The sequence below is a fragment of the Hemibagrus wyckioides genome, linkage group LG16 (genome assembly GCF_019097595.1).
Source record: "Hemibagrus wyckioides isolate EC202008001 linkage group LG16, SWU_Hwy_1.0, whole genome shotgun sequence".
Lineage (NCBI taxonomy): Eukaryota > Metazoa > Chordata > Actinopteri > Siluriformes > Bagridae > Hemibagrus > Hemibagrus wyckioides.
This window is the reverse complement of record NC_080725.1, coordinates 11,081,443-11,102,969: the sequence shown is the minus strand read 5'-3', so window position 1 is coordinate 11,102,969 and position 21,527 is coordinate 11,081,443. Positions and strand designations below refer to the sequence as shown.

Below are 21,527 nucleotides of genomic sequence, written 5' to 3'. Positions count from 1 at the left end.
TTTTCTAGAAGTACACTGGCATTAGATCGGACATTTGTAATTGGACATTTTCAATCATTATAAACAAATGGATGATTTTTATCGATGTGCAGAGTATAATATATTTAGCAGCTCGTGCTCACGGTGATGGCACCTGAGGAGGGTGTGAGCCCCCTGCTGGGCAAACAATTCACACCTCTCTTCAGCTGGTGAAGAGACAATAGTGTGCAGAACTATGAAGTGTGCTCTGTAAATAAAGGTGACTTGACTAATAAAGTGACCTGAAAGCATACACTGATGTTGTTATAGTGTCCTGGAGAGGTCACTTCCCAGTGATGGACGAATTGGACAGAGGTTTGGACAGTGTTAAGTACAGTGTGCACCAGCATATTATAAGAGAAGTTACTCTAAATAAATAAACATGTTCCAATTGTGTGCTAATAATTTCCTTCCACAGTTGGTGATAGATAACAGATCAGTCAGACTATATAACAGTTCTTGTAAAGATTAATGGCATCATGAATATCTGTTATGTCAGCTCCAATCCTGGTTGACTCAGGAGGTTAAGCCTTGATTGTAAATGAAGCATATAAAAATATCAGTCTAAATATACTTCCAGTCAACTTAAAATCAACGTTTTTTATTGATCATCTCAGTCTTTCATTGTGAACCCTTTTGAAAACATGTGGTCTGAATTGAAATGAAATGTTAACATGTAAGGTTAATATCCTGATCCTGTTTCCCGGAAGGGGTTTAGGGCTTTTATTTTCTCCAAAGAGACTTCATTAAATATTAATTGTAATGGTGTCAACAATTTTACAAACAGTGGTGTGCAGAATATAGCTTCCCACTCGTTTATGGCACTCCTAATTTACCAGCAGCAATATTTTATTATCTTATTTTTTAATGGTTTGCAAATCAGTGTGGAATTAATACCAATTGTGTGATGCATAAAAAACACTTTTTTATACTGTGTCTGTGTCCAAACATGTTCCATCATTAGGAGATTGGTGTGGAACAGGGAAGATTCTAGGATTTTCATTTAAGGGGGGCTCAGTCCCCAATGAGGGTATAATAGTAAAAAACATATTGCAGGTTATACTGTACTGCATAGATGTTTATAACATTTGAGTACTGAACAAGCCAAATACGAGTCTTGCTGATCACACACACACACACACACACATCACACACACACACTCCTCTGATCCTCCCTCGGCGACGCCGTGGTCTGTGGATTGAAGAACGTGCTGAATGATGGGAAGGAGCCGAAGTCTGAAATTTAAAGGGGACTGAGGCAATCACAGATTTGTGAACAGTTTATGGAGAATCGCAGAATTTTTAGGGGGGCTGAGTAGAAATGTTAAAGCCCCCCTAAAAATGGCCTAGCGATGCCCATGGTGTGGAAGAACTTGTGTGTGCTACATAGAGACCTGAATTTAACCTGATTGGGATGGAAATGGAAACCTGACTGCTCCCAGACCTCCATGGCTGAGTTCAGGGCCACTAAAGCTATTGAAGCTGAATGAACATAATCCAGTGGAAAGCCTTCCCAGAAGAATTATATTTATATTATAATTATATAGATTATAACAGAACAGGGACTAGATCTGGAATCAGATGTCCCAGCTGATACATACACACACAGTACCATTTCCTGATCATGTTATGTAGGTGTCTTTGACTGGTTAAATCTAACTGGATCTTGTTTACACAATGGCGACTCTATCAACTAGGAGGAGTACATGGCATCAGTGGCCAACTATATCAGCAAGTGCATCAATGATGTGACCATCTCCCAGACCATCACCACACGCTTCATCCAGAAGCCATGGATGACTGCAAAAGTGCGTGCTCTCCTGAAGTCGAGAGACTCTGCCTTCAGAGCAGGGGACAAGGTGGCCTTAAAAACAGCAAAGGCCATACTGTCCAGAGCCATCAGAGAGGCAAAGCGCGCACGGCCAGAGAATCCACGGCCACTTTCAGGACAGCGGAGACTGCCGGGGAATGTGGAAGGGTATACAGGCGATCACGAACTACAGGACAACATCACCTGCCTGTGACAGTGATGCCTCCCTCCCAGACATGCTGAATGACTTCTACGCTCAGTTTGAGGCACAGAACAACATAACAGCAAGGAAGACCATCCCTCCTCCTAATGACCAGGTGCTCTGTCTTTCCACAGCTGATGCTTCGAGAGGCTCATCATGAGGCACATCAAGACACAGCTACCACCCTCACTGGACCCCTTGCAGTTTGCGTATCATCCTAACCACTCCACAGATGATGCCATCACCACAACCCTCTATCTGGCCCTCACCCACCTGGACTGTAAGGACTAATACGTATGAATGCTGTTCATAGACTTCAATTCAGCATTCAACACAATCATCCCTCAGCAGCTGATTAAGAAGCTGAGCCTGCTAGGCCTGAACACCTCTCTGTGCTACTGGAACCTGGACTTTTTTGGGAGACCTCAGTCAGTCCGGATCGGGAACAGCATCTCCAGCACCACCACACTGAGCATTGGAGCTCCTCAGGGCTGTGTGCTCAGTCCACTGCTGTTCACTCTGCTGACTCATAACTATACAGGAATGCACAGCTCCAACCATATCATTAAGTTCGCCGATAAAACGACCGAGGTGGGTCTCATCAGCAAGAACGACGAGTCAGAGAGGAGGTGCAACAACTAACAGCCTGTATCTGAATGTTGACAAGATTAAGGAGATGGTTGTTGACTTCAGGTGGCCATTCTCCGCTGTTCATCGATGGATCCTCTCTGGAGATCATCAAGAGCACCAAATTCCTTGATGTTCATCTGGCAGAGAACTTCACCTGGTCACTCAACACCAGCTCCATCAACAAGAAAGCCCAGCATCGCCTCTACTTCCTGAGGAGGCTGAGGAAAGCTCCCTCCCCCCATCCTGAGTGTGTTCTACACCATCGAGGGACCATCGAGAGAGATACATCATCTGGAAAGAGATACCAGAGCATGCGGGCCCTCACAACCAGACTGTGTAACAGTTTCTTTCCTCAAGCCATCAGGCTTCACAACACCCAGGACTGAACTGTACAAAACTCTCTCTCTCCCTCTCTCTCTCTCTCTCTCTCTTTCTCTCACACACACAAACACACTCTCACCCAGGACTGAACTGTACAAAACTCTCTCTCTCTCTCTCTCTCTCTCTCACACACACACACACTCACCTGTGTGAACAGACTCACAATATATTGTTCACTGCTATTGCACTACCTCAACATATACACTATATTGCCAAAAGTATTCGCTCACCTGCCTTGACTCGCATATGAACTTAAGTGACATCCCATTCCTAATCCATAGGGTTCAATATGACGTCGATCCACCCTTTGCAGCTATAACAGCTTCAACTCTTCTGGGAAGGCTGTCCACAAGGTTTAGGAGTGTGTTTATGGGAATTTTTGGCCATTCTTCCAGAAGCGCATTTGTGAGGTCACACACTGATGTTGGACGAGAAGGCCTGGCTCTCAGTCTCCGCTCTAATTCATCCCAAAGGTGTTCTATCGGGTTGAGGTCAGGACTCTGTGCAGGCCAGTCAAGTTCCTCCACACCAGACTCTGTCATCCATGTCTTTATGGACCTTGCTTTATGTTGGAAGAGGAAGGGGCCAGCTCCAAACTGTTCCCACAAAGTTGGGAGCATGGAATTGTCCAAAATGTCTTGGTATGCTGAAGCATTCAGAGTTCCTTTCACTGGAACTAAGGGGTCAAGCCCAGCTCCTGAAAAACAACCCCACACCATAATCCCGCCTCCACCAAACTTTACACTTGGCACAATGCAGTCAGACAAGTACCGTTCTCCTGGCAACTGCCAAACCCAGACTCGTCCATCAGATTGCCAGATGGAGAAGCGCGATTCGTCACTCCAGAGAAGGCGTCTCCACTGCTCTAGAGTCCAGTGGCGGCGTGCTTTACACCACTGCATCTGACGCTTTGCATTGCACTTGGTGATGTATGGCTTGGATGCAGCTGCTCGGCCATGGAAACCCATTCCATGAAGCTCTCTGCGCACTGTTCTTGAGCTAATCTGAAGGCCACATGAAGTTTGGAGGTCTGTAGCGATTGACTCTGCAGAAAGTTGGCGACCTCTTCGCACTATGCGCCTCAGCATCCGCTGACCCCGCTCCGTCAGTTTACGTGGCCTACCACTTCGTGGCTGAGTTGCTGTCGTTCCCAAACACTTCCATGTTCTTATAATACAGCTGACAGTTGACTGTGGAATATTTAGGAGCGAGGAAATTTCACGACTGGATTTGTTGCACAGGTGGCATCCTATCACAGTTCCACGCTGGAATTCACTGAGCTCCTGAGAGCGACCCATTCTTTCACAAATGTTTGTAAAAACAGTCTGCATGCCTAGGTGCTTGATTTTATACACCTGTGGCCATGGAAGTGATTGGAACACCTGATTCTGATTATTTGGATGGGTGAGCGATGTTACAACGATGTTAATACGATGTTATTAGTTACCTGTTTTTTTATTTTTACATTTTTTCAGTGTTCAGTGTTTCTCATTTCATTTTATTTAATTTAATTTCATTGCACGTGTTCTTTTTTCCCCACTATGTGTCCTGTTTTGCGTTGTTTTTTTGTACTGTCCTGTCTAAGCTCTGTTTGCACCTAGTTGCACACTTTGCACTTTATGTAGCTAGGAAAACTTCTGTCCTAGCCCTGTGTTGTTGTTTTTGTGTTTGAAACTATATGTTGTATGTCTATGTAGCACCAGGGTCCTGGAGAAACATTGTTTCATTTCGCTATGTACTGCTATATGTGGTTGAAATGACAATAAAAGCTTCTTGACTTCTTCTTGACTTGAACTGGGTCATAGCAAGATCTTTTACAATGACACCACACTAATTAGGGCTAGACCCAATGATTTTATGGGGTTGCCAATTTAAGGTGGTGCAAAATATTAATACAGATTCATAGACAATGACATTATGTCATTTCTGGCATTTGGCAGACGCTCTTATCCAGAGCGACAATGTGGTTCTGTCTGCATCTGTTTGTGGCCTGAGTAGGATTCCCATTAGACATAAAAAGCACACATCTAAGCAATATTCATTTGTGAGTGTGATGAATATCAATATCTAAGAATATTCTTAAAGTAAAAGAGTTTGCCCAGTCTTTCCCACCAGATAATGATGAATATTTCCCAGGGATTATTTTTATTCAAACTGTCCAATCCTATCAAGATTTGCTATCAGTTGTGCATCATCTAACACTGATAACCACACTGACAGCAACAACATTTGGTGTTCAGCCTCTGCTTTTGACACTTGAGCTTAGATTGACTTGGATTAAGGAAAAAAACAAAAAGCTGTGCCGTATATTAAGGATATATTTTGGATAAACCATTGCGCTATTTTATTTAGATAGTTTTTATGTGGTTGCTGTCCATGGTGCTGTAATGCATTCATGTGTTGGTGATCAGGTATAATTACACCTGCAATCTCCTTTATTTGTGTTTGAAAAAGGTACGCTCGTAAAATCACACGTGACACACGAGCTTCACGTCTCTATCAATCTTGGTTCACGGAAAAAGAGGCGGGGACAAAACGTTCCCTGATGCACGGTTGGTTTTCGTGCATCCAATGAAACAAGAGAGTGTGTGTGTGTGTGTGTGCGTGCTATGCAGACCTGCCATGAACATGACACATTCGTAGATGTTTTCCTAATACTGGTGATATTACCGAGTGTGCGGAAATAAGAATGCTGGTACGGAAATTCTATATTTAACGGATCCGGATTCGCGTCGGTGCCACACCCCGGGAGCGCGCGGCACTGACTCACGCACCCACCGTGACTGTTTCACGGTGACCGATAGGATTCTGCGTATATTTCCGTACGTCCGTGATCTCAGGAAGGAGAAGAGAAAGGAGATTGCCATCAACAAGAACTGATCGTGCATACACCGGAATTAGCAAAAATGGGAGGTAAGACATGGCGCAAGATGGTGGTGCGCGTGTCTCCCGTGATGTGACGGCCTCGTCCGTGAGGAAAAAGCCCGTTTTCTCGGTTGTGTGTAAATATGGGTTTTGTTTACCTTGCAGAGGCGGAGACGCGTCAGCGATTACTGCGCAGCGTGAAAAAGGAGGTGAGTGACTGAGCAACTGCAACACTAAAAATACATTTCAGTACCGCATCCTTTATATTGCATTCTTTATTTTGCATCCTCGTCAGCCGTCTATCGGCCTGCTCTCTTGCTACTTGTGCCCCCACATTTTGGTTGGTTTATTCTTAAAAGCAGGATCCCACCATAAATAGTATATCCAGATGTTTGGTTGCATGAAAGACTATGTGTGTAGGTTACAGATCCTAAATAACAACCCTTCTTTTATTCCATCACTCACTTTTATTCAATCACTCACTATACTCAATTGCTGAAATGTAGCTGGTCTACAGTTTTGCTCTAGTACATATAAGAGTTAAAATAAGTTACTTTCATAGTATGGCAGGTTTAATAAATAGCAAATTGCTGTTTTATGAAAAATATGTAGTTTTTTTTATGTGCTGTTACAGGAAAATAAAACTCATACCTCCATGTTTTGCCTCCACTTTCCGGTAAAAACTAACCAATTTTTTCCACTCATTAAAATTGTAGTAGTAAGTGTTAAGAGAATAAACATTTTTTTACTTCACATTTTAGTTTACCTGTAGGACAGGGTTAATAAATAGAAGATACTAATAATAAGTATTGGCAAATTGCTGTGGTGTAAGAGGATTAAAGTGCTTTGGAACATCCTGTTTCAGGAAATTAATGAACTTCATTGTTGGTTCATGCTGGGCCACATCAGATCACCACCTCATTGATGATTTTCCATTAATAGCATTCCTTGCCATTATTTATTATTTACTTAAGTCACTTGGTAAGGCAAAAGTACTATAACTATAATTCTGTTTCTCTCAGCATGTAGGAGTTATAGCTGGCAATTATTTAATATGGAGATTCTGCTTGTACATCGTCATTTTGTGTACTTTTTTAGTTTTTAAAGCCATGAATCCATTTTACATAGTGTGTATTTAGCTATTTGGGACACAGAGAACCATGACAATATGTGCAGGTTTCAATGCTGCACTAAAAATTGCCTAAATGTCGTATTGACAAAGTTTCTTAACATCCCTATTACACCCTCAAAAAGGTTTCTTGTTGCTGGGGTGTTACCATTAATGGGGACAGCTTTTGTACCTTTAGTATGTACCTATTATCTGGAAAACTTTAAACTAAATGTTAATCAAAGGCATATTACATGGACCTTCCCAGGTAAACAATTTCATATTAAAGTTTCATAGTAAAAACATACACTCATGATGGTATTATGTCAGCAACATGGAAAAGTACAATTTGGTACCTTTATGTCTGAGTGTGTATGCTCCCACTAGAGAAATTCTAATTACAATAATTATTCAGCCAATTAAGGATCTAAACTGTTGTACTGTACTGTCAATCAGTTGTTAATAAACAGGAACCACACTTTTTACATTGCATGTATTAAGCCTATAATCCTTCAGATGCATAATGATTTCAGTTAAAATTCTGTTGTATAATTTAAATCATAACTCTGGAAGAAGAATGGCCTTTACAGCTAAAATTTCAATTACAGAAAAATTGCCTTACTTAAAATAATTATTATTGCTTAGCATTGTTGGATTTGTTTGGTGATTGCAAGATAATCTAAAGTATAATAAAGTGTGCTTCACTTGACCCTGTAATATACCTTAATGTTGGAAGAAATGCACATATATTATATGTATATATATGCATGTATCTAGCCATTTAATACAGTAAAATCTGCCAACCATTTTCTCTTCACCGACAATGTCATCGAGGTTGGCATATATGTAGTGAATTTAATCACAATGTATTCACAAACAATAATTAATCAGCAATCTAATAACAAATAGTGGTTGGTTCTAAATGCTCTAATTCATGCCTGTTGCACTATTGGACTATGATTTATCTAGCGCACAAGTGCTGTGAGTTTACTGTAAATGAATAGAACTTCAAATGCAGTTTAAATATAGTTTGGCGGTGGTGGTGGTGGCAGTGAATTATCATTCACAAGCAGAGGATAACTTAACGTGGGTGAGCCTCACACTGCAAATGGTATGATGGCCTGGCACTTTTCTTTTTTTTTTTACACCGGTAAAGCAAAAAGCAGAAACATGTCACAGCATGTATGGACCTGTAAAGTGAGACTGTGGGGAAAAGAGGAAGAGATGTATATAGAGATATTCATGCATCATCACTCTGTGGTTATCTATAATCTTGTTATAACAAGTTACTGTTACTTGTATAGATACTTGTGTGACATTCCACTTAAATGAATTAAATAAAATTTAATTAAACATTTATTTAGCATTTTGGAAAGACTCTCCAGTTTTAGTGCTTAAAAGCTGTACCTTCAAGTTTTCTGACACAAGGAGAGTCTTTTGTTTGCAGTTAGTGTGCAGCTTCTCATTAATGTGACAACTGCATTTTTGGTATTTCGATAGAGAGAGAGAAACAACTGTTTAAATCTGTTAGTGATAAGGAACTAATTGCAGATATCATTATAAGTGCAAGTTAGATAACATTACATGTAACAATATATGGATAAAAATGACAAAATATCATTATTTAATAAACAAAATGTATTGATGTTCGACACACTGCTTATAGGAAGACATTTTTTTATTCCTTAATAACACCCCTCCAATAGCTAAATGCCCTTTTTATGTTTTATTCTTTATTTCAGGGATGTATGGGATATGTGTTATAGCTGTACAATTATATATAGGGTTTAGATGAACATTTCTCTTACCATGTGTTCATAGATAGGAATCAGTTAAGTTCCTGTTTATTAAAGGCATTTAAAGAGCATATGATTTCTTTTCGGTTGAGATTAAATACAGTAGAAAAATGTGCCACTAGAAATCTAATCACCATTATACCCATTGGTCACTTCCTGTTGCTTGGAATTGCTAGCTTTCATCGTCAAGTCTAGAAGGCTAAAAATGCTTTACGCACTACTGTAGAGGGTTGATATTTCGACTCCAGCCTTTGCCAGGTCTACATCACATATGATTCACAGCCGGGAGGGACTTCAGCTTGCTAAACTTGTAGTGGAAATGATGATGCACGCGCACGCCTACCTGTCCACCTCGCAGTCTATATCAGCTTCTCGCTTCTTTTTCACGCTTGCAAGTGGCAACACGTAATTATGCCTCGCCAAGAAACCTTTCTCTGCTTCCTAACTCAGGAAGGATCAAATAAACAAGAAATCTTTGGTTTGTGAAATGTCTACTGTGAAATCATTTTCCTCCCCCTGTGGCCTTTTAGGTGAAGCAAATCATGGAGGAGGCTGTGACTCGGAAATTTGTACACGAGGAGAGCAGCCACATCATTTCTTTCTGTGGTGAGTTTGTCACCTCTTGACTTTTAATCACACTGTGTTTGATAGAGCCTTGAATAAATGTAGGCACCCACTTTGTTGGTATGTTGTAAAGGACATGAGGTGAGTCATTACTGATGTATATTTTTGTACAGTATTAATCACGAAGGGTATGAAGCTGTTTTTCACTGCTTATAAAGAAAGATAGTGGTAAAAAAAAGTTGTCTTTATAAATGTAATAACTTTATGGATTCTTTGATTAATAGTAATGGATTTGTCTATGATTAGGGGTGGTGGAGGGTTGCCAGCACCAGTCTAATGGTAGTTAATGACTGTTGACATTCACTGCTCTGACCAAAGGCAGAGATCATATCTGTGCATGTCAACAATCTGAAATGTCAAGGTGTACCACCTCCACCTACCAATCTGCTTATGACATGATCAGCGAGTGATAGAGATACAGAGAAATATAGAAAAGCAATCCATACTGTGTTATACAGTGCAGTCATTAATAATTAATACCAGCAATATATGCTGTTGGTATTGGACTTCATAGACTACCATAGGGACATAGAGTGCCAAAAAATGTGTTCAATATGTTGCTATTTTATATCTGTTGGTATACTAATTGCACTGGCACAGCATTTATACCATAATGTCATTTCTTAGCTGTTGTGGAAGCTTGCGTGTTGCACGGGCTGAAGAGGCGTGCTGCTGGCTTCCTGCGCAGTAACAAGTTGGCAGCACTCTTCCTGAAGGTGGGGAAAATCTTTACACCAGCTGAGGATCTGTGCAAGAAAGTGCAGGAACTGGAACAGCTCATTGAAAACAAGTGAGACATACAAATTTTCCTATATGTTTCTAGGTTCGAAAACATGATTCAAGCCTGTGTGTTACCTTGACACAGAGTGTTCCTGGACACTCTATACGCTCCTCATTATCCATTGGTACAGTTCTAGACAGATCCAATCTCAGACGAGTCAAGACGGTATCCGTAAGCAGTCACGGATTCCCAACCTCTCCCCTCAAGCCATCAAACATTTGTGGATCCGCACGGCGCTGACAGAGAAAGTTCTTGACAAGATTGTTCTATACTTGGTGGAGAACAGCAGGTTGAGAATCTGTTTCACTCCCAGTTCATTACATATAAGGATTATTGTGTTGCATTGTTTAGATAATTGTAAATGCTTTGTTGCAGTAAATTCTATGAGAGAGAAGCTTTGCTGAGGGATCCTGTTGATGGACCAATCCTTGCATCGTTACTGGGTATGAAGTTGATTATGATTTTGATCCAAGCTTATTATGGTCACTAATGTTAAACAGTAGTGTAGAGCAGTGAAACAATAGCCTTGGATTAGCGATTGCCAAATTTTGCCATCAAGACATTAGAGTTAAAAGCTTAACAATGGTTGCTCAAAGAGAACATTAAAAAAGCAGTGGAAGCAGTAGGGTGTTCTGGTGAGGCAAATTATTATTATTATTATTATTATTATTATTATTATTATTATTATTATTATTATTATTATTATTATTATTATTATTATAACAGTGCTTTGGGGTAAACCCCAAAGAAAAAAATTCAAAATACATTGGTACACTGCAAAAAAACAGTATTTCTTTTAGTAGTACTTTACATATCAGACATGTCAAATTAAGAACATATTCTCAACTTCATTTGATTTGAAGTCCTTTACTGCTGCAACCTATAAATGAAAGCCAGGCAGTTAGTTAGTATTCTAGACATGAGTTCAGGTATAAGTTTTTAATTCATTTTTTAAAACAATGTCTCTGTCTAACCTTTACTCTTTTAGTTGGTCCTTGTGCTCTGGAGTATACAAAAGCAAAGACAGCTAACCACTTTTGGACAGATCCTTCAGCTGACGAGCTGGTGCAGAGACACCGTATTCACAGTGGCCACTGCCGCCAAGACTCACCCACCAAGCGCCCTGCTCTGGTTAGTACTAGAGCTTTCCTGCTGTACCATGTGGATTTTAAATGTAAAATATGTTCTTTACAGGTAAATACATTGCTACGATCCATGTGTATTTTTTCTTCTTTGAGCAGATCCAGAAAAGGCAGTCGAGTGGTAGCATGGATGACAGACCCTCCCTGTGGGCTCGGGATTATGTGGAATCACTCCATCAGAACTCCAGAGCCACACTGCTGTTTGGCAAGAATAATGTTCTAGTCCAGCCAGTATGTAATCTGCTGAAATTACTCCAATATTATTATGACTCTACTGAATGGCCTGAATAAACTATGTTACTATAGCACATGTCTATTTCTGTAGACAGATGACATGGAAGCGATTCCAGGATACCTCTCTCTCCATCAGACTGCAGAGCTAATGACACTAAAGTGGACACCGAACCAGCTGATGAATGGCAACATGGGAGATTTTGATTATGAAAAAAGGTAGAGGTATCATAATACTGCTGTAATACAGAGAGGAAGAAGTATGATTGCATTATTGTTGTCTGGGTTGGTTTGTTTGTTGCTTTGACAAACACTTATTCATCATTTAACAGTGTGTACTGGGATTATGCAATGACCATACGTCTAGAGGAAATTGTCTACTTGCATTGCCATCAACAAGGTAAAATCATTCATGGTAAATTAATAGCATCTTTCGGTGTTCATTATGAACAATCCACCATCACAAACTGATGACAAATATTTTCCCTCTCTTCAGTGGACAGTGGCGGCACTGTCGTGTTGGTGAGCCAAGATGGGATCCAGAGGCCTCCATTCCGTTTTCCAAAAGGAGGCCATCTGCTGCAGTTCCTCACGTGTCTGGAGACAGGACTTCTTCCACATGGCCAGCTTGATCCTCCTCTCTGGTCCCAGCGGGGAAAGGTGGGCATTGAAAACAACAAATCTTTACATCAGATAGAAGCTAGGAAAGTACTACAGTTGTTTCTATACAACGTATGCAACCTTTATAATTTTACAGGGAAAGGTTTTCCCAAAATTACGGAAAAGAAGTCCACACAGCTCCTGCGAGTCATTTTCTGACAAGGATGAGGATGAAGCAACAGATTATGTGTTTCGGATAATATATCCAGGAAGTCAGGAGTTCGGTATGTGGCTGAATCAAATGGGATGTGTGAGATTGTGCAGTGGTCATATGCTGTGCTGTCATTGTGGACTTTTGTTGTGACGTATTTGCTTTTCCTCCATCTTGTGTATACCTTCCACCCTATCTTGTGCACATCCTTCCTGTTCCTGTAGGTTATGATACTGCCCCAGCATCACATCTTTCCTAGCATCCTCTCATACCTCTACATGTCCACTGTGCACCATCGACCTCATGGTTCGCTATGTTCTCGGAGAAAGAGAGAGAACATTTTCGGTCTGTCACTGTTTATTTCCTTAGTTACCCTCTCTCATACTTTAGAGCAGGTGTCTTCAGTGTTCAGTGTTTTGGTGTCCAAAAAAGGCAGGTGTGGCTGCAGGTTTTATATTCCAGAAAAATAAATGTATTTAAATAATAAAGATCAAGGTCAACTGATTAAACAAGTGGGATAAAGTGTGGCTCACGTTTGCCTAGAATGATAACCTGCAGTCACTCCATGGATAAGACCCCTGCTTTAGAGCCATATTTCTCAAGATAAAAATTTTAAATGAACAATGGCACACTGAGGATGATGGTGGTGGTGGTGATGAAAATGCAACAAATAACTACAGCTTGAATGCTCTTATAATGATGCAGTTGGTCCAGAGCTGATAGACCAGAACATGACCATGTGGCAGCCTGCTCCAAGGAAGGCTTCTTGTTCCTCTTGCTCTCAGAATGGTTCTTCTGAAGGTGGACTTCTCAATGGGTGCAATCATGACAGGCTAGTATGAAACAAGCAGTACAACAGTGCATATTGTTTTGAAAACACAGAAATACACCTGCAAACATTTTACATTGTATTTATTTATCTTTGTGCAGGGCTCCACTGAAGTTACTTTGTGAGACCATGAAGTACCAGATAATTTCTCGTGCCTTCTATGGCTGTATGTAACATTTGCAAAACTGTCTTGAATAAGCTCTAGTTCTTTTAAAGGTTCATGAATTTAACTTTCTGCTATTTAGGGTTGGCCTACTGTCGTCACCTGTCCACTGTCCGCACACATCTGTCTGCTCTGGTCAATCCCACTATTATTGAGCCTGACATTCCTTATGATGCCAGACGAGGGCTCACTGCAGAAGTGTGGAAGACATTTCTTCAGGATAGTTCTGTAAGGCGATTTATACAAACCTTTGACTTCTTCTATTACTTTATTTCAAAGGACACATATAATAATGTAGTACTTGTGGTACACATGCAGGTATTGCATTAGTTGAAAGCTCCTCACATCTGCTTCCTACCTGGCAGGCTTACGAAGAGGCAGAACTTCTCCGGCTTGTGTACTATGGTGGTGTAGACCCTAACCTGCGTAAGGAGGTGTGGCCTTTCTTGCTAGGCCACTACCACTTCACTATGACTCCTGATGAGAGAAAGGAGGTATGATGCAAGACACTCCTAACTGATAGAAATGAACAAATGTTTTGAGATCAAATATCCTTAGTCTAGTGAGTTTAACAGGTTGATGACCATGTTCGAGCCTGTTATGAGCAAACCATGAGTGAGTGGCTGGGTTGCGAAGCCATAGTGAGGCAACGTGAGAAGGAGCAACATGCTGCTGCCCTTGCCAAGTGTGCCTCTGGAGCAAGTGTAGATCTACGACAGGACTCCACTATCAGCACAGATGTAAGACATGGATAATCACTTAATGGCCACATTATGTTATAGTCCAGAATATCACAACCACTGACTGTGGTAAAAACTCTCAGAGATACAGGTATCTGTGAGGGAATGGAGGAAACTCAGGCCCTCCAGTACATCAATTATTCTTAAAAATAAATAAGTGCTACATGTAAGATATTGTTAAATATATGGCTAGAGGGAATAATTAATAGTTGATTGAATGAATTAATTAATTTGTGGTGCATCAATGTATTTTTTTTCCTGCCCAGTCATCCCAGAGCTGCAGCTCAGAGAAACAGAGCAACGCCTGTTCCCAGAGTGACTCTAACAGTAGCACTCAGGTATGCCCCAGCAGACACACTTTTTTACACCAAAGATCCATTAGCATTTGTCTCACTGCTAGTTGTCCTGTTTTTCTGCAGGTGTTTGGGTCTGTTGATGAGGTTGATCCAATCGAATCTGAACCTAAACCGAAAGATGAGAAGCCCCAGCCCAAAATTCCAAACGGTGCTCTTCCCAACTGCACTAGTTCCCCAGACTCTGGACATCCATCCTCTCGCAACTTCTCAGTCACATCAGGACTCTCAGATTGCTCTCCAAGCACAGAAGATGCTTCAACACAAGAGAATGGGACCAAAATTAAACTACCAGAGCAATCAGCAGTATCTACTGAAGTTACTTCCAACTCTAGCGTTGAAGACAAGCTCAAAGAAGAATCAGCAGAACAGAGCTCACTGGTGCATGGCACAGGGAAGGGGGATCTCATCAAATCACCTACAGGAGCTCTTCCTCCAGAAGCTGAGATGATCAATGCTCAGGAAAATGAGAAGGTAGAAAATTCAGATGCCAAAGAAGTTGAAAAATCTGAGTTGAATGTTTCTGAAACAGCAGAAAGCACAATTTCCGAGCATTCTGAACACAATGCTAAACCTTCAGATAGCAATGAGAAAAGCAAGCAAATACTTCAATCACCAGAGGATATTGCTGAAGAGACCACCAAATCCTTAGAGGAAATGAGGGACTCTCAAATGTTGGTTGAACCTGAGATAAACACAGAGTTTATTAATGACAGTCAAGACAATTCTAAGGAAAATATTCCTTTGCTAATGCAAACAAAAAAAGGAACACCTACCATGTGTGATCCTCACAGAGCACTGACTAAAGTGTATTCTGTAGAAGAACCAAAAAACAATGATACAAGCCCATCTGTAAATGCTAAAGAAATCATAAAGTCAGAGATGACCAGTGCACCTCACATGGATTCTTTAGAAAAAGAAACACAGCCTATTCAACCTCTTACTGAATCAGAGATCACCAGTGCTCCTCACTTGGATTCTTTGGAAAAAGAGACAAAGTCTCCACAACGTTTTGCAGAATCAGAGATGACCAGTTCCCCTGTCATGGAGCCTTCAGAAAAAGAAATGAAGCCTCCTCAGCCTTTCTCTGAAATGACCGGTGCCCCTGACACAGAGCCTTTGGAAAAAGAAACACAGCTTCCTCAAACTCTTTCTGAAACAGAGATGACCAGTGCCCCTGACATGGATCCTTTGCAAAAAACAGAAATAAAGCCTCCTCAATCCCTTTTTGAATCAGAGATGACCAGCAACTCTCACGTGGAGCCTTCAGAAAAAGAAACAAAGTCTCCTCAACCTCTTTCTGAATCAGAGAGGACCAGTGACTCCCACCATGAGCCTTTGGAAAAAACACAGCTTCCCCAACCTCTTTCTGAAACAGAGATTACCAGTGTCTCAGAGAACGAGCCTATGGAAAAAGAAATTAAGCCTCCTCAACCTCTTTTTGAATCAGATATGTCCAGTGCCCCTGACATGGAGCCTTTAGAAGAAACAGAAATAAAGCCTCCTCAACCTCTTTTTGAATCAGATATGTCCAGTGCCCCTGACATGGAGCCTTTAGAAGAAACAGAAATAAAGCCTCCTCAACCTCTTTTTGAATCAGATATGTCCAGTGCCCCTGACATGGAGCCTTTAGAAAAAACAGAAATAAAGCCTCCTCAACCTCTTTTTGAATCAGATATGTCCAGTGCCCCTGACATGGAGCCTTTAGAAAAAACAGAAATAAAGCCTCCTCAACCTCTTTTTGAATCAGATATGTCCAGTGCCCCTGACATGGAGCCTTTAGAAAAAACAGAAATAAAGCCTCCTCAGCCCCTTTGTGAATCTGAGATGACCAGCAGCTCTTATGTGGAGCCTTCAGAAAAAGAAACAAAGTCCCCTCAACCTTTCTCTGAATCAGAAGACATTGAGTTAATAATGAGCAATCCATATAATGCTGACAAGTCAGATATGAAATCTAAACTGAACTGGCCCTATGATTCCAGCAGAACTAAGGCACTGTTGAAACAAATGAATGAACCTATGCGTGAAAGCTGTATTTCCATTATGTCTTTATCGAAACAATCTCCAGATACATCTGATGACTCACCATCTGCCTTGGAAATGGAGGAAATCCCAGCTGCTTTGGTTTATATGCCTTCAGAGGATATTTTGGCCAATGTTCCTATTGCACTGGGTCCTCCGCTGGCTTTGACAATGCCACCAGAGAAGAGTGCAGTAGGAATGCCTGCTCTGGAGCTGTGCACTGACGCAGGTCAGAACACCAGCCCAGAGGCCACCGAATCAGCCCTGTCTGAAGAAGAGCCAGAGATGGACAGTTTGTTCCCCAAACCAGATTCTCTAGCTGTAGGAGACCATAAAACTGATGTTGCATCTCCAGTGTCCTCTATTGGAACTACTTACTCTGTAAGTTAGTTGACATCATGCCTTGACCATGTCCTTTCTATATGTTAATGTTCAAATGCAGTGTTCAGGTGCATGTTATTGTTGCTGTTTTGCTCCATAGCAAGAGCTGCTAGACTTGTATACCCTCAATCTGCACCGTATTGACAAAGACGTCCAAAGATGTGATAGAAACTATTGGTATTTTACTACTGCCAACCTTGAGAAACTACGTAACATAATGTGCAGGTAAATCTTACAGACATTTTTAACTCTTTGAGAAGGTGTTATATGATTATTTAAAGAATTAAACACACATTTTCAAATGTGCCTAAGTTTGTATGCTTTCTCTTAAATGTTTTTCCTCATAGCTATGTTTGGCAGCATCTAGATATTGGCTATGTGCAGGGAATGTGTGACTTGCTTGCACCTCTGCTTGTTATTCTTGATGATGGTAAGTTACCCTACTGCTTATAAATAACGAGTGAACAATGTGTAGACATATTCTCTAAGCCTTTGAGTTGATTTGACTCATTGTTTTGCTATCCCTCTCTCTTTTTCCCTCAGAGGCCATGGCATTTAGTTGCTTTACTGAGCTCATGAAAAGAATGAATCAGAACTTTCCTCATGGTGGAGCAATGGACACTCATTTTGCCAACATGCGTTCCCTTATTCAGGTTTGAAATTTCTTCTGGTTCAATTTCTTCTACAATGAGGTTAATTATTTTATTATAGTAGTGTTTATTTTCTGAATGCTTAGATTCTTGACTCTGAGCTTTTTGAGCTGATGCAACAGAATGGAGACTACACCCACTTCTACTTCTGTTACCGATGGTTCCTCTTAGATTTTAAAAGAGGTAAGATCACTTGTAGGGTTGATCAAGAGTACAGGTGAACGTTAAAAAAAAGTGGCCTGATAATACCAACAGAAAATATCACTTTTTTAAGAACATAAATCTTATTTGTGTGTCTCAAGAAATGGTGTACGATGATGTGTTCTCCGTATGGGAAACCATCTGGGCAGCCCGTACCATCTCCTCTGGCCATTTTGTGCTGTTTATTGCCTTGGCACTGGTTGAATTATATAGGGACATCATTCTGGAGAACAACATGGACTTCACTGACATCATAAAGTTCTTCAATGGTAAGATGCAATAAAGGGAAATATGCCCATTCATACATTTGTACTGAAAATATTCCCACACTCGTTTTTCAGATCCATGTTACTATATGCATGGAGTTTCTGTGCATGTTCCCTTCATATCTGCATGGTTTCTTCTGGGTTCTGACATAATATTAGGTCGACTGGCAATGCTAAATTCCTCCTAGATGCTTTGTGTTCCTGGGGAATAGGCTCTGGATACATTGCAACCCCCGACTATAAAGCAGTAACTAATGATGAATGAATAACACAATTCTACACCCAATTATGTTTCGTTTCAGAAATGGCTGAGCGGCATGATGTTCCACAACTTCTGGTGATGGCCCGAGACTTAGTTCACAAAGTCCAGATCCTCATAGAGAACAAGTGAAAACCTTTCACCATTGTTTTTCATTAATCAAAAAACCACTCGTGTTTGATTATTTTCAAATTATATATTTAGATCCAATGGTTAGAAACACCTTTCCACAGGGCAGGGATTGACTTAAATCCTTTCTAATGTAATTTAACTTGCTTGAAAGCAATAAATCCCAATTATAAACTACACATTAGACAAGTCATAAAAAGTAATCCATGGTAGATTACACTCCTCTGAAGAGAAATCTCAGTTACATGATTGTAAAAGATCCTGGCTATACAGTGTTTTCCAGCCTTGACCATGGAGTACCCCAGCCTTAGAAGTTAGTTTTATTTTCTCCTTCAACTTACCCATACTGCATCAGGGAGTCTTTTAAATTATCTGATTAGTTGGATAGGGTTTGTTGAAGCAGGAAAAATCAATGTTCAGGGCAGAAGCATCCCAGGAGGATAGCCAGGAACCATGGGTATCAGAAAAATGATGATTCTATGCTAGTAATCAGAACATTGGGCATCAAAATCCCATGGAGTTATTAGTTGACCCATGAGCAACTCTGTTATGTCTTAATTGAAATAAATATTGCCTTTTTTAAAAAAAAAAAAAAAAATTAAAACAGTTTGCCAAATCAATGTATATTAATTGAGCAGTGGCAGGATAAACAAAAATGGTGGCATTACCAATAGAGATTCCTTGAAAAGCACAAGATATTTGTCTTTTTGTCTGTAATTAAGAAACACATTTATCAAGAGGGGTGCTTGCTGGTAACAGCACTTGCCAGATATGTTGAGTATTGCTTGTCTGTCATAACCACTCCATTTTTGCACGGAAAACCTGCAGTCTGTGTCGGCACACCCTTCTGTTTTCAGGTATTATCAAATTTGTATTATAGATGAGAACAAATTGATTTTTTTTTTGTAATTACCAGTTAAGCTTTCTAGGGTGACTTTGTCGCTCGGTTACATGTTGAGCTGCTACACAATTATGTACCTCACCCGAACTGACCTTACTCGAAAACAATCATAAATATACTATAATCTCGGAGATGTGTTTATTTTTGAGCAGTCTTTTTGCCTTAAGTTCCTTTGTTTAGGGACGCATTCAGCGAATTTGTTTATGCTCAGTGAGTGAGTGCAGGAAAAAAAAAATCTAATTATTATGTCTGTACATCAAAATGTGGGTTCATTCACTACAGTAGATGGCATATATAGCATTTACATAGCAAGTGTGTGTGTGTGTACAATCTGAACACTACCAGCAACCAAACTTCTGTCTCATCATTTTAGCCAATGGACTCATTGTGGTTGTAGGACTCAGCTAAGACCTTGTAATTCAGAGCAGTTGTTTCAAGTGCCAGTGTTATTAACACTAACCTTCACCCACATGCCATTTCCATTAATATATGTGTATTGCCATTTCTTAAATGCTCTGTGTACATTAGAAATTATAAAATGATAAATCACAGTATAAAAATGCTCTATGAAACTGAAATAATTTGTCAACTGTAAAAAAAAAAGAAGAAGAAGAAGAAGAAATAAATAAAGAAGTGCTGTATTCAAGTCATGAAAATGATAATTTATTTAAGAGAACAGAAAAATACTATATGTTAAAAAATATAATATATGCTTATATATTTTTATTGTAATCAGTGTGACTATATAGTATGTTGTCAGAATGTTTTGGTGGTGTATTGTAAAATGGAATAAATGTGGACTGTCATGAAAGCCTTCATACTTCAGTTATTTGCTTTTCACTGCAACTGTTTCGTAATACATAATATCCACCAATCAGGTATAACATTATGAGCAGTGACAGGTGAAGTGAATAACACTGATGATCTCCTCATCATGGCACCTGTTAGTGGGTGGGATATATTAGGCAGCAAGTGAACATTTTGTCCTCAAATTTGATGCGTTAGAAGCAGGAAAAATGGGCAAGCGTAAAGATTTGAGCGAGCTTGACGAGAGCCAGTTGTAATGGCTAGATGACTGGATCAGAGCATCTCCAAAACTGCAGCTCTTGTGGGGTGTTCCCGGTCTGCAGTGGTAAGTAGCTATCAGAAGTGGTCAAAGGAAGGAAAAGTGGTGAACCGGCGACAGGGTCACTGATGCAGTTGGGAAGTGAAGGCTGGCCCGTGTGATCTGATCCAACAGCTGAGCTACTGTTGCTCAAATTGCTGAAGAAGTTAATGCTGGTTCTGGTAGAAAGGTGTCAGAATACACAGTGCATGACTGGTCAGGGCTGTTTTGGCAGCAAAAGGGGGACCAACAGAATATTAGGCAGGTGGTCATAATGTTATGCCTGGTAAGTGTATATTGTAATAATAGTGTTAGATTACAGTATTTACTTAAAAAAATACACTTTCAGCATGTGTAATTATTGACCAATCCTACAGCCTCCAAAGCACTTTGCTTGAGCAGATTTTTTTTTAAAAAATTTTTTTCAAATCTCAAAATGTTGATAAAAGACAATGGTCAAATTTCACTGTTACTGCCTAAAAACAAAAGACGTTTTATGTCATATTGCTGAGAAATCCAAAACAGTATGACACGGCTGTACTGAGTTACGGAAGACATTCTGCTTGGCTAGTTAGCAATCTACAAGATAATGAACACAGTGGTATTAATGGTGGTATTGGGATGAAAACTGATCTGTGTTTGGAAGCTGGTCTGTTTGAGCTGAGAGTATAGATCAGGAGGTGAGAGAACTGCACTGACTAAATGACTAATGCAGCAAGCGCTAAATCACATTCATGACAAGCCAGTGAAACAAGATTAAACTACAAATTCAACTTTTTTATTGAAAAAGAAAAAGTTGAAATAAAGTATTTTTATTACTGAAACAAATACATAACATAAAAGTACCAGGGGTATACACAGAAAGATATATATAAAAGTAAATAGTAACTATACATGTATATATAAAACCAACCAACCAATAAATAAATAAAATAATGAAAGGTCTTGATAATCACAATAACTTACCTATGTAATAACCTACGTACTAAATATATACACAGTGTTTACAGCTTTTATGTTTGTACTATGGTATATTGGTGCTTAAATTATTTAACTATTGTCTTAAATACCACAGAAAAATAGGGTTTCTGACTGATGAATTTACAATGATGAATATGAAACTTAACAA

The 21,527-nt window shown here is 40.0% G+C and overlaps 1 protein-coding gene across 2 annotated transcripts; it reads left to right on the top strand.

Moving 5' to 3' along the window:
- Positions 1-5,610: 5,610 nt before the first annotated feature.
- sgsm1b (small G protein signaling modulator 1b) lies at positions 5,611-18,996 on the top strand. 2 transcript variants are annotated; one of them, XM_058411004.1, is made up of 25 exons: positions 5,611-5,954; positions 6,072-6,115; positions 9,341-9,416; positions 10,062-10,224; positions 10,346-10,504; positions 10,591-10,658; positions 11,204-11,346; positions 11,457-11,588; positions 11,683-11,807; positions 11,921-11,988; positions 12,085-12,248; positions 12,346-12,472; positions 13,105-13,231; positions 13,330-13,394; positions 13,474-13,619; positions 13,757-13,885; positions 13,967-14,131; positions 14,398-14,469; positions 14,551-16,887; positions 16,988-17,112; positions 17,235-17,317; positions 17,431-17,540; positions 17,624-17,720; positions 17,840-18,007; positions 18,307-18,996. In XM_058411004.1, exons 1-25 carry the CDS (start codon positions 5,948-5,950, stop codon positions 18,393-18,395), a joined length of 4,989 nt encoding a protein of 1,662 aa, XP_058266987.1. In that variant the 5' UTR covers positions 5,611-5,947; the 3' UTR covers positions 18,396-18,996. The 2 variants fall into 2 exon arrangements, with proteins under 2 accessions (XP_058266987.1, XP_058266986.1); XM_058411003.1 differs by lacking the exon at positions 5,611-5,954 and having other exon boundaries at positions 6,050-6,115.
- The last annotated feature ends 2,531 nt before the right edge of the window (positions 18,997-21,527 follow it).